Raw genomic sequence first — 23,437 nt, forward strand, 5'->3', positions numbered from 1 at the left:
TTGGAGAGATTATTGAACCCTGCGGTGCACCTTTGTTCGTCATGGGTACTTTTGGTGATCGGATCTCTCCAACTCCTATGGTGGCTGTGCGATCTGAGAGGAAAGCCTTCACGTATTTGAAAATTTTCTCCCCGCAGTTGATATTGTTTAATTCGTGCAATATGGTTTGGTGGCCAATGTTGTCGAATGCTCCTTTGAGATCTAGTGCCAGAATGAAATTTTCGCCTTTTCGGGGTATGGTGTTGATGACTTCTTCCCTAATCCGGAGGAAAGCATCTTGCGTGCAGAGTCCCTTGCGGAAGCCCAGCATGCAGGAAGGAAAGATGTTGTTTTCGTCGATGTAATTTTGGAGCCTTAGGTGGACTACTTTTTCATAGAGTTTTCCCAGGCAAGAAGTGAGGGAGATAGGACGGAGACTCTCCACAGCCGGTGGCTTTCCAGCCTTTGGTATGGTGATGATATCCGCGTGTCTCCAAGCTGATGGGACCTGTCCCTTCTCCCACAGTTCTTCGTTGATGTACTTCGTTAGGTCTTTCAGATGTTCGGTGCTTAAGTTCCTAATCATAGCGTAGGTGACTTTGTCTCCTCGAGGGGCAGTGTTTCTTGTAAATGTACGGGCGGCTGAGTAGACCTCCGCTAGTGTTATGGGGGAGTCAAGGGAGGGGTTTGGTTGACCCGCATATGAAGTTTGGCAAGCCGGAGTAGGGTCTCCTATGTATTTCTTGTGCATGGCGGTGATCAACGCTGCATCTGTGCCCGGGTATTTATGGGCTATGGTGTGGAGGGTTCTTCTTGTGGCCGTTTTGGTTTTTGAGGTGTCTATCATGCTTCTTAATATTGACCATGCTTTAGCCGTGCTTAGGGTACCTTTCAGCGAATTGCAGAAATCTGCCCAGTTTTGCTTGGCGAGCTTTATAGCATACTCTTGTGCTTCAGCCGTAACCTGTGATATCTTCATTTTAAGTTTTCTATTTAATTTTTGCACTTTCCACCGTTTTAATAGACTTTTTCGGGCTTCCCATAAATGTAGGAGATGTCTGTCTACTTCTGGGGTTTTTGTCGTTGTGTTGATGGTCTTGGTCGTTTTTGCATGAGCATCCTTCAGGCTTTGAACCCAATCTTCAATTGTTGTGATGCCGTCGTGTGGCGGTCTAATTTGTCTGAACTTATCCCAGTCTGTTATTTTAGTAGAGCCAATGTTCCTTTTCATACGGGTTGTCATTAGGGATAAGCTAAGGATTTTGTGATCGCTGCCAAGTGTTTCTTCTAGATTGGTCCAGGTGCAATGTCTTATGTTTTTGGTGGAGAGAAAGAGTAGGCTTTCGTCATTATCTTCTTAAGAGTCATCTTAATTTTTTCTTTTGTTTTGCGCGTGTTGTTATTGACTGTTTCATTAACGCCTCGCTGGGAAGGGATCGAGGCATCTTGTCAAAGGTCGTCATGAAAAAAATCATCTCAGACTGGAAAGAAAAATGTAACGCATTAAGCTACGCAGCTGCTGGTAATACGTTAGTCTACTGTAGAATTGTTCCTATTTATGACTCTAGACACTGTCTGTCCTCAAGAAAAAAGTACTCTGTTGTTAAAGCTTTTCAGGTTACTTAACCAATTAAATCTAGCCGAAAGGTTGAATTATGAGTGCAGAAATTTGTATAAAATAATTTATAAAGCATGTTGATTCCTCCAAACTTGCATAGTCTTTAGATATATGCATATTTTTCTACAAATATATGCAAATATGAACTCATTAAGCGCACTAAATTTATATGAATACGGTGCAAGTCATGAGAAGTCATTTCAGGTTGGCCACGATACCCTTAGCTTTGCGCGATAAAGTGTCAGTGAAGTCCCAGCCAAGAAATAAACGTTATACCTTAACATGGGCGTTGTTGTAATGTGTTCTTTCTTTCCTGTCCTTGATATTTTCTTCGTACTGTCAGCATTAAGTGACGTCGTTATGTAGTAAGGCTACATGACCAGTTTTAACGCGTTTATTTGTGGCAGAAAGAAAGAGAGAGAGAGAGAGAAGCACAGATAGTCTTTTTTATTGTATACCAGGTGTTTCAGGAAGCCCATCATTACATCTTAATTCAGGTGCTTCAGATATTAGATAGCAGATAGCGGGGCTGGCAAACATCTTTTCCTTCCTTTTGTATATATAATTTAATCATAATATAATATAATATAATATAATATAATATAATATAATATAATATAATATAATATAATATAATATAATATAATATAATATAATATAATATAATATAATATAATATAATATAATATAATATAATATAATATAATATAATATAATATAATATAATATAACTGCCGTTTTAATTAACATTATTCCTCTGCGTTCCAATGCCCACCAGCACTGCTACAGCTGTGCCACAGAAGCCTCTCGATATCTCAAAAAGCATATTTTTCAAAATTTACTGCCGGGTTTTCTTGAAACACCTGGGATAGATAAATAAGCATGCGTTTCTCACACCCTGCGGAGCCGCCGATGTAGCATGCGTACTACGGTGTTGGGCAGGACGTCAGGAGAATACTTCATTCTCACACCACGGCTATGTCTTCGTATATTCGTGGGGGCGAGCAATGAGGCGTCTGTCAGCGCAGCGCAGCGATGCGGAAATGTCCCTGACCAAGTTCCTGCCCCTGTTATGTTAATATCTGAGCTGTGTTCTTTCGCTTCCTCCTCCCTTCGCGCGTGGAGCGCAGCCTTCGTCAACACCCTCCTCCGTCACATGACACCCTTTCCCTGAGCTGCTGCTGCTGCTGCGTTCTCGCATGGTAGTCATTGTCATCCCGCCGTACTCTCTCCATCCGTTTGCTTAGCGCACAGCGAAATCTTGACGACCGCGCGAGCTCCAGTGGGCTCCATCGCTGTATCCTCAGCCGTCGCGTGGATGTTGTGCGGCGAAGGGGGTGACGGATGTTGCCATGGCGGCGCGTCCTTCCCGCTCCTCTTCCTCCTCCCGTTTCCAGGGGCGACGTCCTTCAGAATGATGGCGGAGGAGGAACGCAGGGGAGGGAGAGCGGCGAGCAGGCACGCGCGAACCGTTTCTCTCGCTACGTGGGGAGCGACTGTAGCCGCATTTGCTCCAAGTGGCAGCTGCGTCCTGGTTATGTAATCGCAGAGATGGAGCCCGTGTCTGTCTGCGAGCAGTTGTGAAGTGCGACAAATCAAGTTCGGGACTGCAGGTGGACTCTGGCTGTCATTTGTTTTTTTTTGTAGATTAATGAAAACACTGACGCGATCCTTTCTCTTCTCTATCTCTCTCGCCCGAACACCTCGTGCTCCTCCCTAAGTGACCAGTTTGGAAATCTGTCTAATTAGTAACCTCCTTGTCTCCCTTCCTCCTATCCCTCTCTTTATTGTGCCATGCTGAGGTCGGCATCCCCTGTTAGCCCCGCGTCTCCCAGCTCGTGTAAGCTAGATGTTTTTGCGAAGAAAAAAAAAACGCATTGACCCGCATTCATTTTTTTTTTATTTCATGGAAGGTATTGTGCAAATGACAGCCGTCTTTATTAATTACGCCACTCTCATTAATTGTGAGTTCCCGAAATGTGGGTTCCGTATATAATAGCATGCGTGGTGGCGGTCCGGATACACCGCGATATTTTAGATACTGTTACTAGATGGCTGGCTTTGTGAACTCGGCATCGGTGACCTCGTGTAGTTATTTTCTCGTTTGATCTTAGGCTTGGACCGTTTTTCCTTTAGAAGTCTACGATTATGAACATGTGGATGTGTTCTTTTCGTCGACAATGACGAAATTCAGCTACACTGCGAGATGAGGTTCGCAGTGTGCACTGCATGTGCGGTGTCATAGGGAAGGTTTGGCTCGTGCTGGCCTAGATGGTGAATGTAGGCTGGATATATTTCGTGCAATGGAGCTGGTTCATGGCTCAGCCACCTTGCGCCCATTACAACCATCCTGTAGAGCACCTTGCCTTTCCCACTACCGCACTTTGGGATGTCGCCGGGCAACCCGTGCGAGGAAGTGCCATCACCACACTGTTTAAGAACCTTGACCCTTTCTCTGAACCCTTTCATTTCTGGATTGGAGTCACGGGGGTTAGGCTTAACCATGAGCGCCATAGGTGAATATGCATTTCTTTCGGGCTCGTTTCTCGTATTCGTAAATATGCTCATTCTTTTACTGGAGCCACCATCGAGAACGAACCGGTCAACCCGTGACGACAAAGCGGGTGTTTTCTCCGCCCTGGTATCCGCCCATCCGAGATAGCGACGTTGCGAGGACGCTTCACGGCCGCTCCATTTATGAAGAACCTCCTGTGAACGGAAGGAAAGCGGATGAGAAGGATGATGCGCAGTGTTTCTGTGCGCGCGGCCAGCGAGGGAGCAAGAAAGGGAACGGCGAGGGATGAGCGGAAGAGGCTGGACGCTAGCGAGAGCGAGGGAGGTCGGCAAAGGACGCTCTGTTTCCAAAAATAGCTCATCGCGCTCGCTCGCTGCTCCCGCTCGGCCGCCGTCCTCCATCCAGCATCGACTCCCGGGAACTCGGTCGAGCGGCTCCGGCGTCGGCGGAGATAGTAGAGAGCAGCTCCGCCGCGAGCGGAAGTGGGCGGGGCACCCGCGGGAGATGGCGAGAACGGGGGCAGAGAGCCAGGGAGGGACACAAAGGCGGCCTCCACGGTGCAGTTCTCGTCGCGTGTAACGTTAATTTAGCTCCTTATATCTTCTTCCGCCGTGCTCCGTGCCGCTGCAAGCAAACATAAGTGACCCGTCGTCGGTAGTGCAACCGTATTTGTACTCCAGTTGAGTGAGCTATTATTTATATTTGCTGCTGCGAATATTATTTAGGAACTAAACGACATGCTAAACTACAAACAGCGTCAGCATTCTCGTCTAATCGGACAGCGGAATTTCTCGTCTCGAGTTCCGCGCATGCGTGGATCGGCAGTGGGGCAAGGCAGTGAGGACTGGGAGATGTGATGGTGGCAGGAAGGGGAGAGATGTACTGCGGGGCAGGCGCGTGGAGCTCGTGGTGGCTTCTGCGCAGTCTCCTGCTGCGTAATGCCGTTGCGTAATCCCCCTCTGGCCGCTGCCCCTGGCTTCGCATGCCTACTGCGAGAGCGCCGCCGCTGGTGAAGAACGGAGAGTCGAGAAAAATATGAACCTCCGCTGCGAGTAATGTCACGCGTTATCGACGTGGCTTGTCGAGGAGAAAGAGAGCGGGGCGCTCTCATTTCCTAAGGAGCGGCGCACTCGGAAGCTGGAGGAAGCGATGTTAATGGCACGTCGCTAGACGCGGTGGTCCATGCGTAGTGTCAGCGGAGTTGCGACAGAGACAGGGGCGTCTCCTGAACGCAAAGATCACAGCGTGATGGATAGTGGCACGTGCATTGCAGTCGCTTCGTTTCATTCGTGGTCATCCATGTTTCATTTTATTAACTTAGAGAATCCCTTCGGGGTACTTCCGATGTGCATGACAAGCACCAAATGGCTGAATATCATAATTAGGACTTTGCCCTCATCTTCATAAACACTGCGGAAGGCCCGGGCATAAGGCACTCGCTGTGTGCGCACAAGGTCGTAGGAACGGACTCAAAGGTCAGGTAACTAAAATATAACGGTTTAGGCCTGTTGGTCATACTACATATTAATAAGAGGCAGAGCAAACAGACAAGGACGAACGCAAGACAACAGGACTGGCGCTGAACTTAATAACAGTTTACTGAAAGCAGGGAGCAGCTTTTATACGCAGTCTGTTCGCGCTGCCACTTATTATTATTATTCAAACGTCAGGAACTAGCTGCTTTTAAAGTGTCTCTCAACCTGCATGACCTTTGTACCTTCCCTAAGCGTCGTCCGTCCGCCTGTTCGTGGAGTGTGAATGTATTTTATTGTTGCAACTTACGCCCTCGCAGGAGCGACGGAAGGTTCTCAGGCATGTTGAAGGGTATCATTTGTAAGAAGAAGCACTGAGAGGGTGACCGCATATTAATTCGACATTCTTACGGCTCCGGTTCTTGAGAAGCCTGGCGTTGTTGACGTTGTGAGCGAAAAGTCACGAGCATGCACCTGGCAGGTGCTACTTGGAAGCTGACATAGCCGAGCACTGATTCATTGGCATCTTATGTGACGTCACGCCATCACGTGACACAGCTTAGTTGGCATCAACTTTGCGGACGGTGAGTTGGGAATCAAACCCACGACCCTTGGGCAGATATGCTAGTATTCGACCCGGTGAAAACGGGACTTTATGCTGGTGCAGCGAGCCAGAGCTGCTGCTGAGTCCAACGGACTCCTGGACAGAGAACTGCCGATCACTGCTCCTTCCTAACCCACTGCCCTAACCCCCAGTTTTTCCTAATAAAGTTTATAAATCAATCAATCAATCAATCAATCAATCAATCAATCAATCAATCAATCAATCAATCAATCAATCAATGTCTATACGGTCGAGCGGCATTGCACATATTGACATATATAGCTTACTTTGTATGCTAATGAATATTTGCCAGATAATAGAGGCTTAAATGAAGTTGTTAGGGAAGAATAAGGAAAAAAAGGGAATGTACGCGAACGAGGATCCTGGAGGGGGGCCGCCGAGGTAATTGAGCCATTTACATCATGAAGAAGGAGCACATCCCCCGCTCCTCTAGCACCCCCCCCCCCCCCCTCCTTTTTTTTTTCTTATCCTTGTAACTTCGAACTTTCAGATGAAAAGGAGAAATCGGGAGACTTATGAAAATAGGTGACGGAGGCTGACGTTTTTATAACGCCGCAGTTAGTACGAACACTCGCATATGTGCAACTTTCTATACAGCATAATAAATTAGATATCAGAGTTTGCGCTGTATACCATGAATTCAGACGAGCACCATGCATGCGCTGTATAACAGATTTCATACCCATGGGAATTCTTCAAAAGGGCATTTTTTTTAGTTTGAAATTGCTTATAAACGCGTTTTTTTCTCATCGTAAAGTGGAACCACAACAGTGAATATATCCTCAGACCATCCGTTCCTGGCACTTGCATTTTCTGCCTTTTATTGTGTCACAAACCCCCGCCTTTAGGGTCTATACAGAGGCGCGGGATACCCTTTACGGTTGCCCGTCGTCCCTCTATTAGGTTTGAGAACACAGTTAAAAGTTAGGCCGGTCAACCCGTGAAGTACGTGTGTCGATGTGTGATTGAGGAATAAGTTCAAGAAAGTCATGTTTTTTTTTTTTTTTACAACAATTGCATATTTATAGCCAGTAGTCCAAATTACACTGCATAATAATAATAGAACAAAAAAAATGGCACGGCACAATAGTGGTAAAAGTCGACTCGGTAAATGACAAGAGGGAAAACCGACTATGAACGAACACTGCGATAAAAGAAGACCATAAATATAGCTAAGCAATTGTTCCAAATATAGTAAGTAGGAGCAAGAGTTACATAGAAAAGCGTAAAATACTAAGCCAGATCAAGGTTTAAACAAAGGGCGAAAACAATATTCAATTAACCGACAGTCTGTGGCAAAAAGGAATTCTCACGGCTTTCTTGTTCGATGAGGCGTCGTAGTCGCAGAGTTGATCGCTAGCGGCGGCCGTGCAAGGTGAGGAGAAACGGTGAGTTGATCGCGGGCTCGGTGAAAAAGCAAAAGACACTTTCCCAGAACGAGTGGCCGCTAGAGTTGCTCGAGAGACTACATCTCCCCAGAGCGAACTGCCGTGGGCGTGCTGAGGTTTCCCTTTTTATACTCCCGGCTGGTTGCGCTGCGGCCCATCGTCAAGGACGCGCGCTGGCCGGTCGCTGCCCCGGATAGTCATGTCGAAGCATGTTCGGAGGAGCGGAGGGATTCCGTAGCTTCCGCTCTATATGTGAGGCAGCTTGTGACCATACTGTAAAAAACAAAATGGAATCCATTCGTTTCTACTCGGTAAATGTGCAGGGCAAGCTTAAAATCAATATTTTGCTTAACTCAAAAGGTTTGACCGTTCCCATCAGCATATCAGAACAATATCTTACAATTTTCTACAGTAGTTTCGCAGTTAGAAGTGCTGTCTGAGGTAGCTGGACTTTTTTTGTGGCAAAAAAAAAATAATAACAGGCAGAAATAACCGTCGTTACCTGGAAAGGCTGTAAAAAAAAAAAAAAAAAAAAAAAAAAGTGAGCTCTATTTATGATATTATGAAGCGAAACGAACAGGGTGGTTGATATTTTTATTCCAACAAGGGGCGTATTCAGACGCGGGAAATCGCAGCATGTAGATGTAAACACGGGATATACAACAAAGGAAGCATCGCCACCCTTGGCAGTATACGCGCCTTCTGTATACCTTGCGCCCGGTTTCCCGAAACCTGGTCGTTCGCCAGCGACATCGTCGTGCACGCGTCGACGTTGCGCCGCTATGACTGTTACCTGTCAAGTAATTGTTGATCACCGTTCTATAATTTGCTTAGCTATATTTTATTTTGCTAGAGATTTTGCCGAGAAAAGGTCTTACCGGCTGCCACTCTGCTGGACTTAAAATGTGTCAGCAGTATTAATGGCGAATTCAGCCGCGTTACGTAAGGCTCGTGTTGAGAGAGAACGTTTACCGCCCAAAGATAAAGAAATAAAAAAAAAAACATATGCTTGGAGGGAGAGCTGGTCGAACGAGGCTTGTTACTGTCACTCAAGGTACCTCCGACGCATAGGAAAGATGCGAAACAGTGTTGTTTGTTGCGAAATAACCGTGTTAGCCGCCTCACGTGACAACATGAAAACTGTTTCGCGATTGCTTTCCTTTCGTGTTTTCTCGTGTCGCTGATCTTCGTACAGATTTTTTTTTCTTTTTATGTCTCTGAATATTTTCAGAATATTATTTCCCGAAAGTAAAGAGTCCACGCGTGGGGACGCTTGGCTTGCGTTTTTATACTGACTGATTGTTTTGCGTCCAGCTGTTCCTCTCTTTTTTTACCATTCCGACGTGCCGCAGTTATGCGAGAAGGAAGTATGCAGTGCTAATGCACGAGGCGCTGCGGTGCCGAACACGGGAGCATCGGGGAAAACGCATCAAAATTAAGGACGGAGTCAATAAACGGTGGCAGTAGTGACAGTTACGAAACATCTCACTTCACAACACAGTTCAGGTGAGGCAAAATGTCTTTCGCTTTCAACACGATGACGATAAGGGAGTACGATCGGCTGTTCCAAGTGCTGGCACCATTGCAGGCCGCGACACTTTGGTGCTGCCGACGATTCGCGAAATCGAATATATACAGCGGCGGCCCCAGCTCGATGAAGCCGGAAAGCAAAAACAAAAGATAGAATTAATTCTGGAAACTTCCACTAGGCCGCCTGTCCATTCCATCTCTCCCTCTTCCATTGCTTCCTTCACGGCACGGCTTTCCATTCCTCGTATGACGTTTGCATTTACATTCTGTATTGCAGGCGTTGAATGAGTGCGCGCGCGCGCCTGTTTGTTTCTCGAGGAGTATTGCGAAGCCGATGATGGAGATTGGAGTTGAGCCGGGGCAGCATCTTTCCTCCCCGCGTGAAGGTGGTGCGCGCGCATACCGTTCCACTCGCCCATGAGTCCGGTTTCGCTTTGCGCAACACCAGGCCGCAGGCGTTTAAAGATCCGCGCTCGGAGCAGCAGCGCTGTTGCTGGGCTGCCGTCGGGAGTCATCGGGTTAAGATTGAAGACCGGGATGAAAGGGTCGCACGGGGAGAAAGAGAGGGAGAAGAGGCCGATATTTTTTGAAGTGGGAGAGGAAGCTAGTCGTGGCTTCACACAGCGGCAGCGCTAGGACAGCGTGGCTAAAAACAGCTTGCTCGATGTGTAACGCCGAGGAAATGTAAGACAACAGTACGGAGCAACCTAAATGTGCCTTGAAAATGTGTGAACTGAGAAAAGGGAAGAGGTTGTTTTCCAAGGAAAAGCAGAGAGTGCGGGCTGAGGGATGGTTGCCTGCAACTACAGAAGAGATGTGCTAAATATAGTAAGCAGTGAGGGGAAATAATCTATAAGGGTCACGAATCTCAACTCTTTGGAAGAGAACGACTTATGTTTGTAAACATACTTTCTCTTGCTGTCACGACTTGTAACCAGATAATTGAATGTCGTCTTCCAAGCTGATGAGGGGGAAGAAAGAGGGTTTGGTTATGAGCCCGCATAAGCCGAGTCGCTCGGCTGTTCCTGGTCTTTTCCACCCTTTCAGTTCAATTCAGTTTATTAGGTACTCCGTATAGGGGCATTGCGTAAACGGTGGCTTTATTTTTTTTTTATTCCACCCAGCGGACGCACCTCGCTGTTCTTTCGCCTCTCTCCCTTCTCATGTCACTGAGCAGTCATTGTTTTCTTGACTCGCTCGCACGCATATGAAGTTTGCATCTTTTTGTGTTGTTTCATTTCATTCATCCATCCTTGTCGAGAGTTTATCTCAAAGCACTTGAAGCTATCATAAGATGTCGAGTTCCTTTACAATTCGGGCGCGGTGCTTGTCCGCGCAGACACCCTTTTCGTTTTCTTTCTCCCTCACCCTCTTTGCGATCTTCCCACTTCCTTCAGTGTTATTCCGCTGTTGTTTTGTTTACCCTTGCCGACAATTTTTTTTTTTTTTTTTTTTCAACAAACAAGCGCCCGAGGAAAGGACCTTCGCGCTTGTTGCTTGCGCTTGTCCGTCTGCCTCCTAGGCATGAGCATCCGTCGATGGTTGCTAGGCGACGTAACGAGATTATTTATACCTGTTCGAGCTCTCTGCGCTTTTGTGTCCACTTCATAAGCGTGTCCACACCGTTTTGTGAAGCCGGCCCAGTTATGGTTTTTTTTTTTATTATTATTATTCATGGTTCTTTCTCCTCACTTGTTTACATCGACCGCGTACGCAGCTCGTCATGTCATGGCCGCTGTTACTTCGCTACCGTCCGTGTCGCCTTTCTCGTTTGTCTTCGGTTCAGTCTTTGAAGCGGCCTCGCGTGCCTGCTGTGTTGTATTGAATATTTCAGCGGACTGCACAAAACAACCCCAACCTGTTTGTCGATGTAGGTACGCGTGTAAGTGTACTGGGTGAGTATGCAGGGAAAAATATGGATGAAAGCGGGTTAAGGTGTGCCAGCGGACTTTTAAGCAGGACAGTAAGCGAGAGTCTATCAATAATTTTCTGTCATTTTAGAGCAAACATCGGCGCATTGACGGGACAAAGCAACCAGTGTCAAAGCATGCCCTAAACGGCGCGTTGTTGCTGGCTCGTTTCTGCCAATGTTTTGAAGACAGGTCCCGCCGTTTGTGGCAGCATGCTTTAAAGACTATTACAAACGAATACATGCACGCATGCAACTTATAATACACTTTCTTCAAGATTTGTTTGTACGCGTAGTAGTTAGCGGAAACTACTTCTCAAACAAATTTAAGCGTCCTGAAAACAGGCCATAAGTCACCCGGCACTTAGTCGGGAGGAGGCGGTCATCCTAAGGCAAATGCAAACCGGGTCACTCCTAGCCCCTGCAGTGCTACACGTCCTCCATCCAGACATCTACACGAGTGATATGTGCAGTGTATGTCAAGTGGGTCCGGCAGACCAATGGCACATCATGTGGGACTGTGCCAGGTTCCCGACCGAAGCTGCATCCAGGACATACCCGCCTGAACTTCAAAGTGCTGTGCAGAATACAGACAAGCACATGCAACTATGGGCCGTCCAGCAGGCCCGGGGTGCGCTCGAAAAGCACAAGCCTCACAACCCACCACAAACGGGCCATATGAGGTAGTGTAGAGTATGGCTTAACCCCGGGTAGACGCTTGGCCAGCGTCACGACGCTTTAACCCGTCGTTTGCCGGCTCCCTAATAAAGTTATACATACATACATACATACATACATACATACATACATACATACATACATACATACATACATACATACATACATGCATGCATGCATGCATGCATGCATGCATGCATGCATGCATACATACATACATACATACATACATACATACATACATACATACATACATACATACATACATACATACATACATGCATGCATGCATACATACATACATACATACATACATACATACATACATACATACATACATACATACATACATACATACATACATACATACATACATACATACATACATACATACATACATACATACATACATACATACATACATACATACATACATACATGCTCGCTTTGGGACGTTAAACCCCACAAACCAACCAACCAACATGCATGCATGCATGCATGCATGCATGCATACATACATACATACATACATACATACATACATACATACATACATACATACATACATACATACATACATACATACATACATACATACATACATACATACATACATACATACATACATACATACATACCCCGCCGGGGTGGCGCAGTGGTTACGGCACTCGACCACTGTTCCCAAGGACGCGGGATCGTATCCCGGCCTCGGCGGCAGCTTTTCGACGGAGGCGAAAAGCAAGGTGCCCGTGTGCCGTGCGATGTCGGTGCACGTTAAAGAACCCCAGGTGGTCGAAATTTCCGGAGTCCTCCACTACGGCGTCTCTCATAGACATACATACATACATGCTCGCTTTGGGACGTTAAACCCCACAAACCAACCAACCAACATGCATGCATGCATGCATGCATACATACATACATACATACATACATACATACATACATACATACATACATACATACATACATACATACATACATACATACATACATACATACATACATACATACATACATACATACATACATACATACATACATACATACATACATACATACATACATACATAGAATAATAGTGTCTTTCAAACTGCTCAAAGTGTATGCGTACTATATGGAAACAGGTGTTCTGTAACCCCTTCTATGTTAAGCAGCGTCATACTGAAATATTGTCATTACGGTGACTTAATGACGTCATATTTGAAGTGAAATCCTGCCTAATTAGGTGTAAAACACCTTTTTGCTTATTTTGTTGCTGCTTACGCTGCACTTCGGCTATTGTCGTGAATTCGTACGCAAGAGATTTTTCTTGATCTTCCGCGGACACGTCTGTAGATGTATAATTATTAGAATGAAAGGTAGCGCAAAAGGACGAGCACGGAGGAAGGGACACAACGCTCCGCGCTCGTCCTTTTGCGCTAGCTTTTGTGCTAAGAATATATCACCAACTAGCCCAGCAACAAGTTTTACTGTAGATGTAAGTGTGCAGTTTACCCAAAATAACATTGTATGTGCATGCATGTATCAAACTTCTATGTAGTCGGCTATTTAGCTATATCTAAATTATTAGCATCTGACCCTTCTCCCAGCTACAACACGTACCTGCGTTACCGCTTGCATATTTTCATTTTCACGTTCGGTTCTTTCTCCAAATTTACCTCTTCGAGCTCATTTCCAGCTCCGATTCTTCACCGCTTGACAGGCTCCAAACACGTAACCTTTCATGAAAACCTAAGAAAAATAAATATTTGGACGAATCTCAGGCCGACCAGAAACTTTAGACGTGGCGCCTTCTTGAAGCTGCCCCTATAGCCCACTAAAATCAAATCGCTATCATGATAGTAATCTAATCGGCTACGATTGCATGCGACCGAAAAGACTAGCTATGGCGTGTGTGCAAAAGATATGTCTTTAACTGCTTATGTTCCGTATACTTCTTAGATACAGATCAGTTTTCTTGATCGACATTTTTAGTTATATCGGAATATTTCACTATATTCAAGATAGTTATATCGGAATATTTCACTATATTCAAGATGTTCAACTGTTAAGCCCGTTATACTTAGTGGCATGGGCACAGGCATATTTTTTGTTTTCTTTTTTTTTTTGGGGGGGGGGGCAGCCTCAACATAGTATATGTTGTATCTCCTGCCTAAGCACTGCAGATGGAAAGGGGAGATTTTCCTCTCTCCATTTCACCACCTGTCAACCGTGGCAGGTGGCTGTTCCGTGTGCCAACCAAGGTAGGAGGCAGGCAACTCTTGCCACATATCAGGTGACAGGCCACGTGTGACACATGATGGTCATTTTGCGCCTCCCTTGAAATGCTAGGACATTAATAATGAGAGTATTGAGAATGATCCAAGCTGTCGCGTTCTTTTTGAAGCTAGCTCCATGGGTGGTGGCGGTTTCTCCCAGGCGTCTGACCATCGACGAGTGGAGGCAGAAGACGACACCCACTGCTGTCCTCCCAGAACGAGCATTTATGAGTCGCTTGCCAAGGGGTTCAGTAAGGCAGCGGCGTCTTGTCTCAGGGGCGCAGCACGAGGGAGGTAGTGCACAAAGACACGAACACTTTCAAGTGTAAACAAGAACACGACACGTTGGTTGACAGTAATCTCCACACCCACTCGCTGCCTGTCCCCACGGACTTCGCCAAATGGATGCCGTTTGCTGCGGTCACATGACATTCGGGTTTGGACATTTTGGCGGGCAGACGTTGATTTCCACTGGAGGTGCGCCAAGACGAAAACTAGTGCTCGCTGGGCACCTAACTGACGTACCGCGCAACGGGTATATGTACGTTTATTCGCAACGTCCACAAGGGACGCGTTAAAATTTATATCTTTACTCGCAAGCGACTACCTACGTTTTTCCTAGGAAGTAACCATAGCGAGAACCGTGCCCTCTTGTTAACTATACAGAACCTGCGTACCGTTGGCATCTTTCCAATGGAAGTATACATAGTGTTATTTTTATTAGACGGTCCAAATTTTTTATAAAAAGGTGGACATGCTTCGAATTTATTTTAGCCCTTAAGCTGCATTGGTGTCTACGGCGAGCGCTATAGGTAAGAGTCAGAATCTTTCAGCTAATTCCCCTATTCAATTAAATAGCTTCACACCGTAAAACATCAGCCGCTACCTTGTCCGGCGTAGGTCGCTCTGTCTCGGCGCTTTGAGGCCGGGTCTTGAGCGAAATGACTGCGCGCATTGGGTACCGACGCGGTGGCTATACCGTCGGCCGCGGTCGAAGCGAAATTGTCAACGAACCCCCGCGCGCCGTCGTGGTCTCATCGCAAAACGTGCTGTCAGATAATGCCAGCAGAGTGACCAGCAACAGGCCAGCAACAACAACGCGAGAGTGCGTTGCTGTTTTACACGAGGCGTGACGTACTGCGGTGATAATATAGTATGAAGAAAAAGGAAAACAAAAACAAAAAAGCGGCGATAATATAGTGCTTTCGTTTCTTCGTCAAGGAAGCTTATCTCTTCGGATGGCGGTTCGATTCCAGGCGGTGATAGGATGTTTTTTTTTTTCTTAAATGTCTGTTCGTCCGGACACGCTTTAATGATAGGCTCCGGGCACGCCGTTCAAGATCCAAGAAATGTTTTCGCAGTAATATGTATACTGACGTAGCGGATCGTACTTGCAGTGAATCCGTAGCCACCCCATGGTTTGATGATTGATATCCAGTTTTCACCACATATTTGTTTTGGCACTCAGCAGGTTTACGCAGTAATAATCATTACTATACCGTAATACATTATTCAAAGCATTTGAACAAGCTGATCGCTTCCTCTAACGCGGCGTTACTTGTTTACAAGATTTCAATGAGTCGTTGTACCGAACCGAGCTCAGTGCATATAGCCGCTTGGTGCCGCCATAACAAGGCGCTGTTCTCCAGTGTCTTTATCACTGTTTCTCCACCTCATGCTTCAAGAAAACTAAAACACCTCTGAAAGGAAAAGAAAAGAGAGAAAAAGTGTGTGTGAAATGAAAACAGAAAAAAAAAATTAACACAAAGCGGGGCGAAGCTTGTGTGTTGATTAGCGCAAAACACGGCGCCCTGTTTGCTCGCCTATAAACGGCAACGAGAGCGACCCCCGCAGGGTTTCTGCACCGTGGGAACCTCTTGCCACGCCCGGAGACACGCGCATCTTTTATTTTCTCTCTTTTTCTTCTTCTTCTCGGCCACCGTATTCTCTTTCGCGCGGAGTCTTCCTGAAATAGGGCAGCGTGAGATGCGGGACGATGCCACCACTATATGCACGTGCAGCTGGTGTGTCTTGGTCTGCACGCTGGCCATGTCTCCTTCGTCGACCCGAGATATGTTTAGAGAACAGTGGGCGCGTCTGCCGCTGCTACACTCTTCTACTTGCAGACTTATCCGGGGAAACTCGCGACAGGCATGTGTCGCTGCGACACAGCTGCCTTGGCACCGCCGGAAGAGTTCGTTGATTTATTAATTACAACAATTCGAACCGCGTTTAGTCGCGGCCTTTGATAATAATTGAACAAGGGTGCTAGGCGCATGTGGACTACACAACGGGTTGTATATATCTGCCCTCCCAACATCGCGCTACTAACTCGTCTTCCTTCGAGTGCATGCAATAGCGCCAACTTCAGCCTTTCAGCCTAATACAGGGAAGAATCGCCAGGCCTTTGTACGCCCAGGCTTCTATGCGTCAATATATCCAGCAATGTATTTGTTGGTATCTTGGCTTCTTTGATTCTTTCATATGCGTATCATAACGAGTCCCTCACTTTCCATTTTAACCCAATGAAACACACACGCGCGCGAGAGAGAAAGAGATAGAGCATTGATAAGTGTGTGTGTGTGTGTGTGTGTGTGTGTGTGTGTGTGTGTGTGTGTGTGTGTGTGTGTGTGTGTGTGTGTGTGTGTGTGTGTGTGTGTGTGTGTGTGTGTGTGTGTGTGTGTGTGTGTGTGTGTGTGTGTGTGTGTGTGTGTGTGTGTGTGTGTGTGTGTGTGCGTGCGTGCGTGCGTGCGTGCGTGCGTGCGTGCGTGCGTGCGTGCGTGCGCGCGCACGCAGGTGCATATTTGTATTACTGATTTTATCATCAATATGCCCCTTCCAGAACTATCGATCTTGCTACTCTGCATAGCCTAACCGAATGGCGGCGTAGCCGGCCAGTTTGTGGAGTCGAATTATGCGCGAGCGCTGCCCGAAGCCCGCTTCTGAGCTTGTGAGAAATGGGTAGAAAAAATGGGAGAGTTGACATTATGAAATTGACCAGCCGATTTGCTGACTATTTCAATTAGAACTCTTTGCATTGGCTTCGAGCGTCGTTTCAGGGCCCCCCCCAAAAAAAAAAAAAAAAAAAAAGGTAGCAGCGCCCAGTAGAATTTAGACCAGATGCTATAAGAGCGGGGAAACAGAGACGTTCGTTCACAGCTTCTTGAGCGCCATTCCTCAGGGTTGTGAAGCTGTGATCGAATTAAAGTACTTAGGAGCGAAATGCTGGCGGCGTTACGTTGTTGGCAAGACCTATATTTTAAATTTGTGCCAAGTTACGCAATTAAGGCATAATTATCACCGCTACCATCATGCAGTGCAGAAAGCAGCTGTGCAATAAATTTTCTGCGGGAACAAGTTGTGTGCCTCATGTGGTGATAAATGTTTTACTATTGTTTGAGCACCGTGACGCGTCGTCCTCCCATTGAGCTCGCGTGCATATTTAAGTGGGACAAAAAAATAAAGACGAAAAACTGGAATATTATAGCTTTATGTTCACGACTTTTAAGTGTTTCAGGTCGATCTGGATGGGGTTGAGCACGCGCACGTACTTTCCGCGCGAATTTCTCTGGCCCCTTGGAGAGCCTTGCCCCACATGACTGGCGTCACCTGGTGTAGATCTGTCTGCGGGGCTGCTTGTTCCCTCCGCTGACCCGCGGTTGCGCTTGCGGAGGCATGGTATAGTTGCGTGTATGGACCTATGTTGTCTTTCGCCTTTCGCCAATTTACTTAAAAGCCTTGCGTGCGTTTGGTGGCTTTGCGCCATCTCAGTGAGGCATCACTCGTGTCGTGACTTCTTTTTTTTTTTTTTTTTTTTTTTTTTTCTCAAAGCGTCGGAGGTATTCTGGCACGCGAGGCTCGTCATTGGGTGAAGCTGCCCTAACCGGACCTCGTTTTCTCAGAATCAACAGTCCTTTCCTTTTTTTTTTTCCTTTTCCTTACAACAATGTGAGCATCTTGCCCAATCGAAACCGTGTGTAATGCACGGTTTGCGCATTTTCGGTGCGTCTTTTCACTGACTGCTTGACTCGCACGCTACCCGGACATTACAGAACTATATATGAGCAGTGAACTACACAGTATATGTAGACGTACTTCGCTCGAATCGAACTTTGCCTTATTTTTTCTCTGTCTCAAGTAAACACTTTTGCTTCTACGCAACTCTTTATGCCATTTTAAAATTGAGCTTCCCGCATAATCGTCTTCCCACTATGTGTGCGGCCGTTGCAGTGTGGAATCGTGTCGTTGTCGCATTAACAGACCGTTCTGTGATGCTTTAGCATATCGGGGCAACATCACATTGATGCTGCACATGTAAGGCACTGTGCACGTGCGTGAACAACGTTCCGTACGCCTAGTGCAAGTAGCGCTGTTATGTGTCCTCTGCTCCGAAAAAGCGTGGAAATCGTCACAAATAGGATTCTGCCCCCGCACATGTACACCCTTATGATGAACGTCAATAAACTCTTAGCACGTTATGGTACGGTGGAACCGTGTGCTTTGTATTCGTCCGCAATAGTAAACAGCAAACATGAATGAAAGCAAAGCGAAGGAGCATGTCTTTTTCTCGCGCATTGTTATTTCTTGATGCGCGTAGTAGTCATCTCTGGCGGACAGTTAAACACGCGATGGTTTTGCGTCGCATGATTACACGCGAGTCGTGTCATTCTCGTCAAAATCACGTCAACTACGAAACCACGCCAATTGTGTAGAAAAAATGAAAGCGGCGTCTTGAATTATCCCTGCTCTCAGCACCTCTAAATAAGCCAGTATTCGTCAGATGTGCGAATTAGTCGCTGCGAATGTGACGCGATTCCGACTGTCGAGACTGCTGGCATCCCGGGCTATGATAACCTTTCTGCCCGCTGTTGGCACGCCTGCACGTCTGCGAAGAGCGATGACCAGCACGCCTTCTGCACGAGCTTATTTCGGAAATCTCTGAGCGGGCACTGTGCATTGAGTCAATATCTATCCTGTCTAATCAGGGTGACCAGGAGTCGCTATAGTTATTTATTTCCCCCTCGATGGTCGCAAGAGAGCGCGAGTGCTATACTGGCGCTCTGGCGAGAAGGATCCTAAACTACTGGACTATACCGCGCATTCTGTGCGCGCAGCCTGGCACTGACAGCCTGCCTCGTTTTTATCAATGACACACACACACACACACACACACACACACACACACACACACACACACACACACACACACACACACACACACACACACACACACACACACACACACACACACACACACACACACACACACACACACACACACACACACACACACACACACACACACACACACACACACACACACACACACACACACACACACACGCGCACGCACACACACGCACACACACACACACACACACACACACGCACGCACGCACGCACGCACGCGCACGCACGCACGCACGCACGCACGCACGCGCACGCACGCGCACACACGCGCGCACACACACACACACACACACACACACACACACACACACACACACACACACACACACACACACACACACACACACAACACACACACACACACACACAGAGTGGTTCGCATACCGCGAATTTTATTTATATTTTTGTTTCGGTTGTTTTTCTGGCCAAAGGAAGGCGCATTATCTGTTTCAATGCTTGGTTTCGCCTACACATACAATTAGCGGCATATAGTTGGAAATACATATGTCGTCGGTTCTAATCCCTTTTTGCAAACCAGTCTCCAATTTTACCCAATTTGACTGTAGCAAATGGATGCTAAATGGGAAGCGTAATGGTATGACACCAGCCTTCACGCTGTGCAAAGAACTGTTGCATGACTATTTTGCTACAAAATCACATATACGTGTAACTTAGCTGACGTTCGCGTTACAAGCACAACAATGCCGGCTCTGCATGGCTTCTCTGCGGCACCCTTAAGCACAGAAGCATATGTTTGTGGAAGGGGATGAGGAGAGGACAAGAGTGGATTCCTTTGTATCTACATGTTCCCACCTGACACTTTTTTTTTTCTTCACCTGGGTGCAAGCTAAAGCGGAACGCTTATGAAAAAGCATATAAAGTAATCGTGTTTTTGTAGGTAATATGCTCATACTCTCACATCGACACTCAAGCGCCACCAAAAGCGGGCATGTGCAACTGACCCCACTCCGCGGGCAAACAGTATAGCGTCGCGCTGTAGCTATATGTTCACTGTGCGGCGGCAGTGGCATCATATACTATATGCTGAGCATGCACCCCGTTCGCTTCTTCCCTGCTGTTCTGTCGCTCGCATGCACGGCCCGTCTATAGATAGAACCCGATGCGGGCGACCGAGCTGTTTACCACGCGAGCGTGTTCGGCACTGGCAGAGTCGGCGGCTGTTTTCGCGGGGCGTATTTGTCCTCAGGAAAGGATCCGCAAGATTGGCTCTGTGCTGCCTGAGAGCAGGCATTGCGCGAGCGGCCTGCCGCTTCTATAACAGATTGAACTGAGCCCCCAATTCCCTTTGTGTCGCAGCAGCTCCGGTTGTCGCCATACCTGTCAGAGACACGGCGGTGTCGGCGGCACTAGCCGCGCATTCTTTCGAAACCGGCTAAAGGCCACACGATGGCGCAAGCGGTCCATCTGAACGCCTGTGCGCACGGGATTTGCCTCTCTCGGAGTTTCAAGCCTGTGCTATTGTGTCAGACCAGTGACGTTCTACCGACGTTTTGTCACCTTTACCGGCACTAGATACCGGCGTTTGGCAAATCTCTATGCAACGGCTTACCGCAGCATCTTTGTCCCCCCCCCCCCCTTCTTTCTCTCTCTCACTCTACATCTATTTGCATGCGTGCATGTGTAGCGCGTGCGCGCGAAGTCTGTTTTTGATTGGCGTGCGATTGAGGAGAAGGCGTGGCCAGCGGGCGACATAGTGTTGTGCACATGATTTCTCCCTCCTAGCCTTGTAGGTTATAACCTCCTCGAATCTGATTGACTAAATGAAGTTCTCTCGCTCTCTCGCTCGCTCGCTATAGGGTGTCTGTCTATATTCAGCCTTATTCTTTTTTAGGTGGAGACAACTTCTAGTGAGAGCATCCGGGCAAAAGAGCCCTCCTTAAATATTATGGACGCGTTTTACAAGGACACGCTTCGCGCCCTATAGGCGGAAGAAATAGCCTGAGCAAGCATAGTATCAAGGTTTAATGAAGTGTCAAATTTGCACCAATTGTTATAAATTCAGTGTAAACAAATGTAAACTTCTAGACATATCTCTGAAACGCACAAGAGCCGGTTGTAAACAGCAACAACAACAACAACAACAACAAAAAAAAAAATCTAGCGGTATAGTGTACGGCGAAAAGAAACGCAAATAAATGTTTCCATATGTCACATCAGTGTTACGCATATATGATAGAAATCGCCTAAATTTATGCTACTGTTCCTTTCTTCAAATGAAGCTTTATCCAGCTTCGGTGGAGCAGTGGTTAGGACGATTGACGGCTGTCCCAAGGATGCGGGATCGAGGCGAGAAGCAAGACGCCCGTGTACTGTGCGGGGTCAGTGCACGTTAAAGAACCTCGGGTGGTCAAATTTTCCGAAGCCCTTCAGTACGGCGTTGCTCATAGTCAGTCTCTTTGAGACGTTAAATCCTGCAAACCAAACCAAACCAAACCAAATGAAATATTTCCTTCTTTCCACTCCTATGTCGAGAACGAAAGGAGGAGGAAGAAGACAGGTGAAGACAGTATTGAAGTGAAGATGGGAAAGTCGTTTAACAATTCGACAAGGTTTATTCAAATCTACGAAGCATGGAATTATAAAGCGCGCCAACAATTATACGTGATCGTCAATCAAAGCTGCCGCGATATTCGGGCTTCTCCTGGCCGCGTCAGAGAGTTGCGAAGAAGCTCGGTTCGATGATGACATCATTGCTGCTGCGATTTCACACTTCCGCTGCCTTCGTCCACGTTCTGCGGTATACGTCGTCCGATGCCGACAAACAATGCTTCCAGAGTTTTCTCTTCGGTAGCGTTGTTTTTCTCCGTGCCGACCTTTCTGCGTTAACAATGTACCGCCGCCGTAGGTGACGTGATCACGGGACTTCCTACGCAGCGCGTTGTGCTTTGGAGAAGCCAGAACACCGTCACTGACTTTTTCTGCTGTAACTCCGCCGCTTCAAATGCGAGAACAAGAAAACTCGACATACTTCACCTGGAGGTTTCGTACATGCGACCTCGCTAAGCTCGCCGAGTTCTTAAACGTTTTCAGTTGCAATTTAAAGAAAAGTGCGCAACATCGAGAAACGAAAAGATAATCTGAAGTGAAAAAGAAATACTCCAAATAGACATCCATTCTGAATACGAACACTGTGTGGAAATCATTGCTCACTTTTAGCCTAGTGTCATGCAGTGCACACTGCGCACTCAGTGTCATGCATCATATGTTGCTGACTGCACTTCAAGCATTGCAGTTGACGTTTTACTAGTATAAGCAGTGGTAAAAAGGACAAAAATATAGCACGAAGAAAACCATTACCTGCATTTTTTTTTTTATTTGCTCTCGCAACACTGCTCGGACTGGAAGGGCGTTGTAGCCACTCCTATACTTCCTTGCACTGCCAGCCTGGGGCGCTTCCCCGAGACTGCGTTATTTGAGTTGAACTTGAAACGGAGAACGTTACAGTGATGCATTAACGCGCGTGCATTCGGGCGCCGTGCCTAATGTACCCGCGTGCTTGGCCCTGATGTAGAGGTTTCTTGCCCTCTTTATTTCAGTTTTATTTTTCTTGTATGTTCTATTTTCCTCGGCAACAGTCAGGCTGCCCTTGTGTCCGTGAGATATGAGGTAATATTTCTTGGCGCTTTGGAAATGGAGCATTGTAGTCAGCTTAAATGCTTTCGTATGCACCCTAGGTCCGCCCACAGCTTTTCTTCTTGGAGCTGTCGTATTACTTAGGAGTGTGATTCGTCACGTGACAGTTTTCCCCAAGTGTCCGCGCTTATTGCCACCAGACCGCCTGTGCGACCCGGAGAGGTGCACGTGGAGCACCACGGCGCACAACCTTCAGCTGCTCTGTCTCCCTGTTTCCCTCTCTCCGCAGTGCCGTCTTCCGAGGCCGATGAGTGCGTAGTCGTGGCGCGGCCGCAGCGTCTGCCCCTGGGTGGAGCCGGCGGCAACGCGAGGCCATGGCTGAACCCACCAAAGGTGAGGGAACGATTTCTTTCATAGGTATCCGACACTGACCACCAACGAAGATGGCTGCTCATTTGCGAACTCTCTGTACGTTTACAAACGACGCGTTCTCCATTCTTTTCGTGCTTATATTTTTGTTCTTGCCTTTTCACTGGGCTGTGAAAACGTTCCGGAACTATGAAAAAGAAAGTGAAAGCTCTCCGTTCTACGTGTATAGTTACTCAGTGTTATGGCTTTATGCCATGTGTTCAAGTAGCGGCGCCGCTGTGTGCCGTTTGCGGCTGTGACTCTCCCTTA

At 47.0% G+C, this 23,437-nt stretch overlaps 1 protein-coding gene across 2 annotated transcripts in view; it reads left to right on the plus strand.

Annotated features, from left to right (window-relative positions):
- LOC146198406 (histone deacetylase 4-like) overlaps positions 1–23,437 on the plus strand; it is a 334,009-nt gene that overhangs the window by 42,152 nt on the left and 268,420 nt on the right. For both annotated transcript variants that reach the window (XM_084593895.1, XM_084593900.1), the window contains exon 2: positions 23,049–23,152. In XM_084593895.1, the coding sequence (XP_084450021.1) occupies positions 23,134–23,152 (19 nt within the window). In that variant the 5' untranslated portion in view covers positions 23,049–23,133. The remainder of the gene's footprint in view (positions 1–23,048; positions 23,153–23,437) is intronic.

The sequence above is a fragment of the Amblyomma maculatum genome, chromosome 2 (assembly GCF_055883805.1).
Source record: "Amblyomma maculatum isolate TAMU_Amacu chromosome 2, ASM5588380v1, whole genome shotgun sequence".
NCBI classification, from domain to species: Eukaryota; Metazoa; Arthropoda; class Arachnida; order Ixodida; family Ixodidae; genus Amblyomma; species Amblyomma maculatum.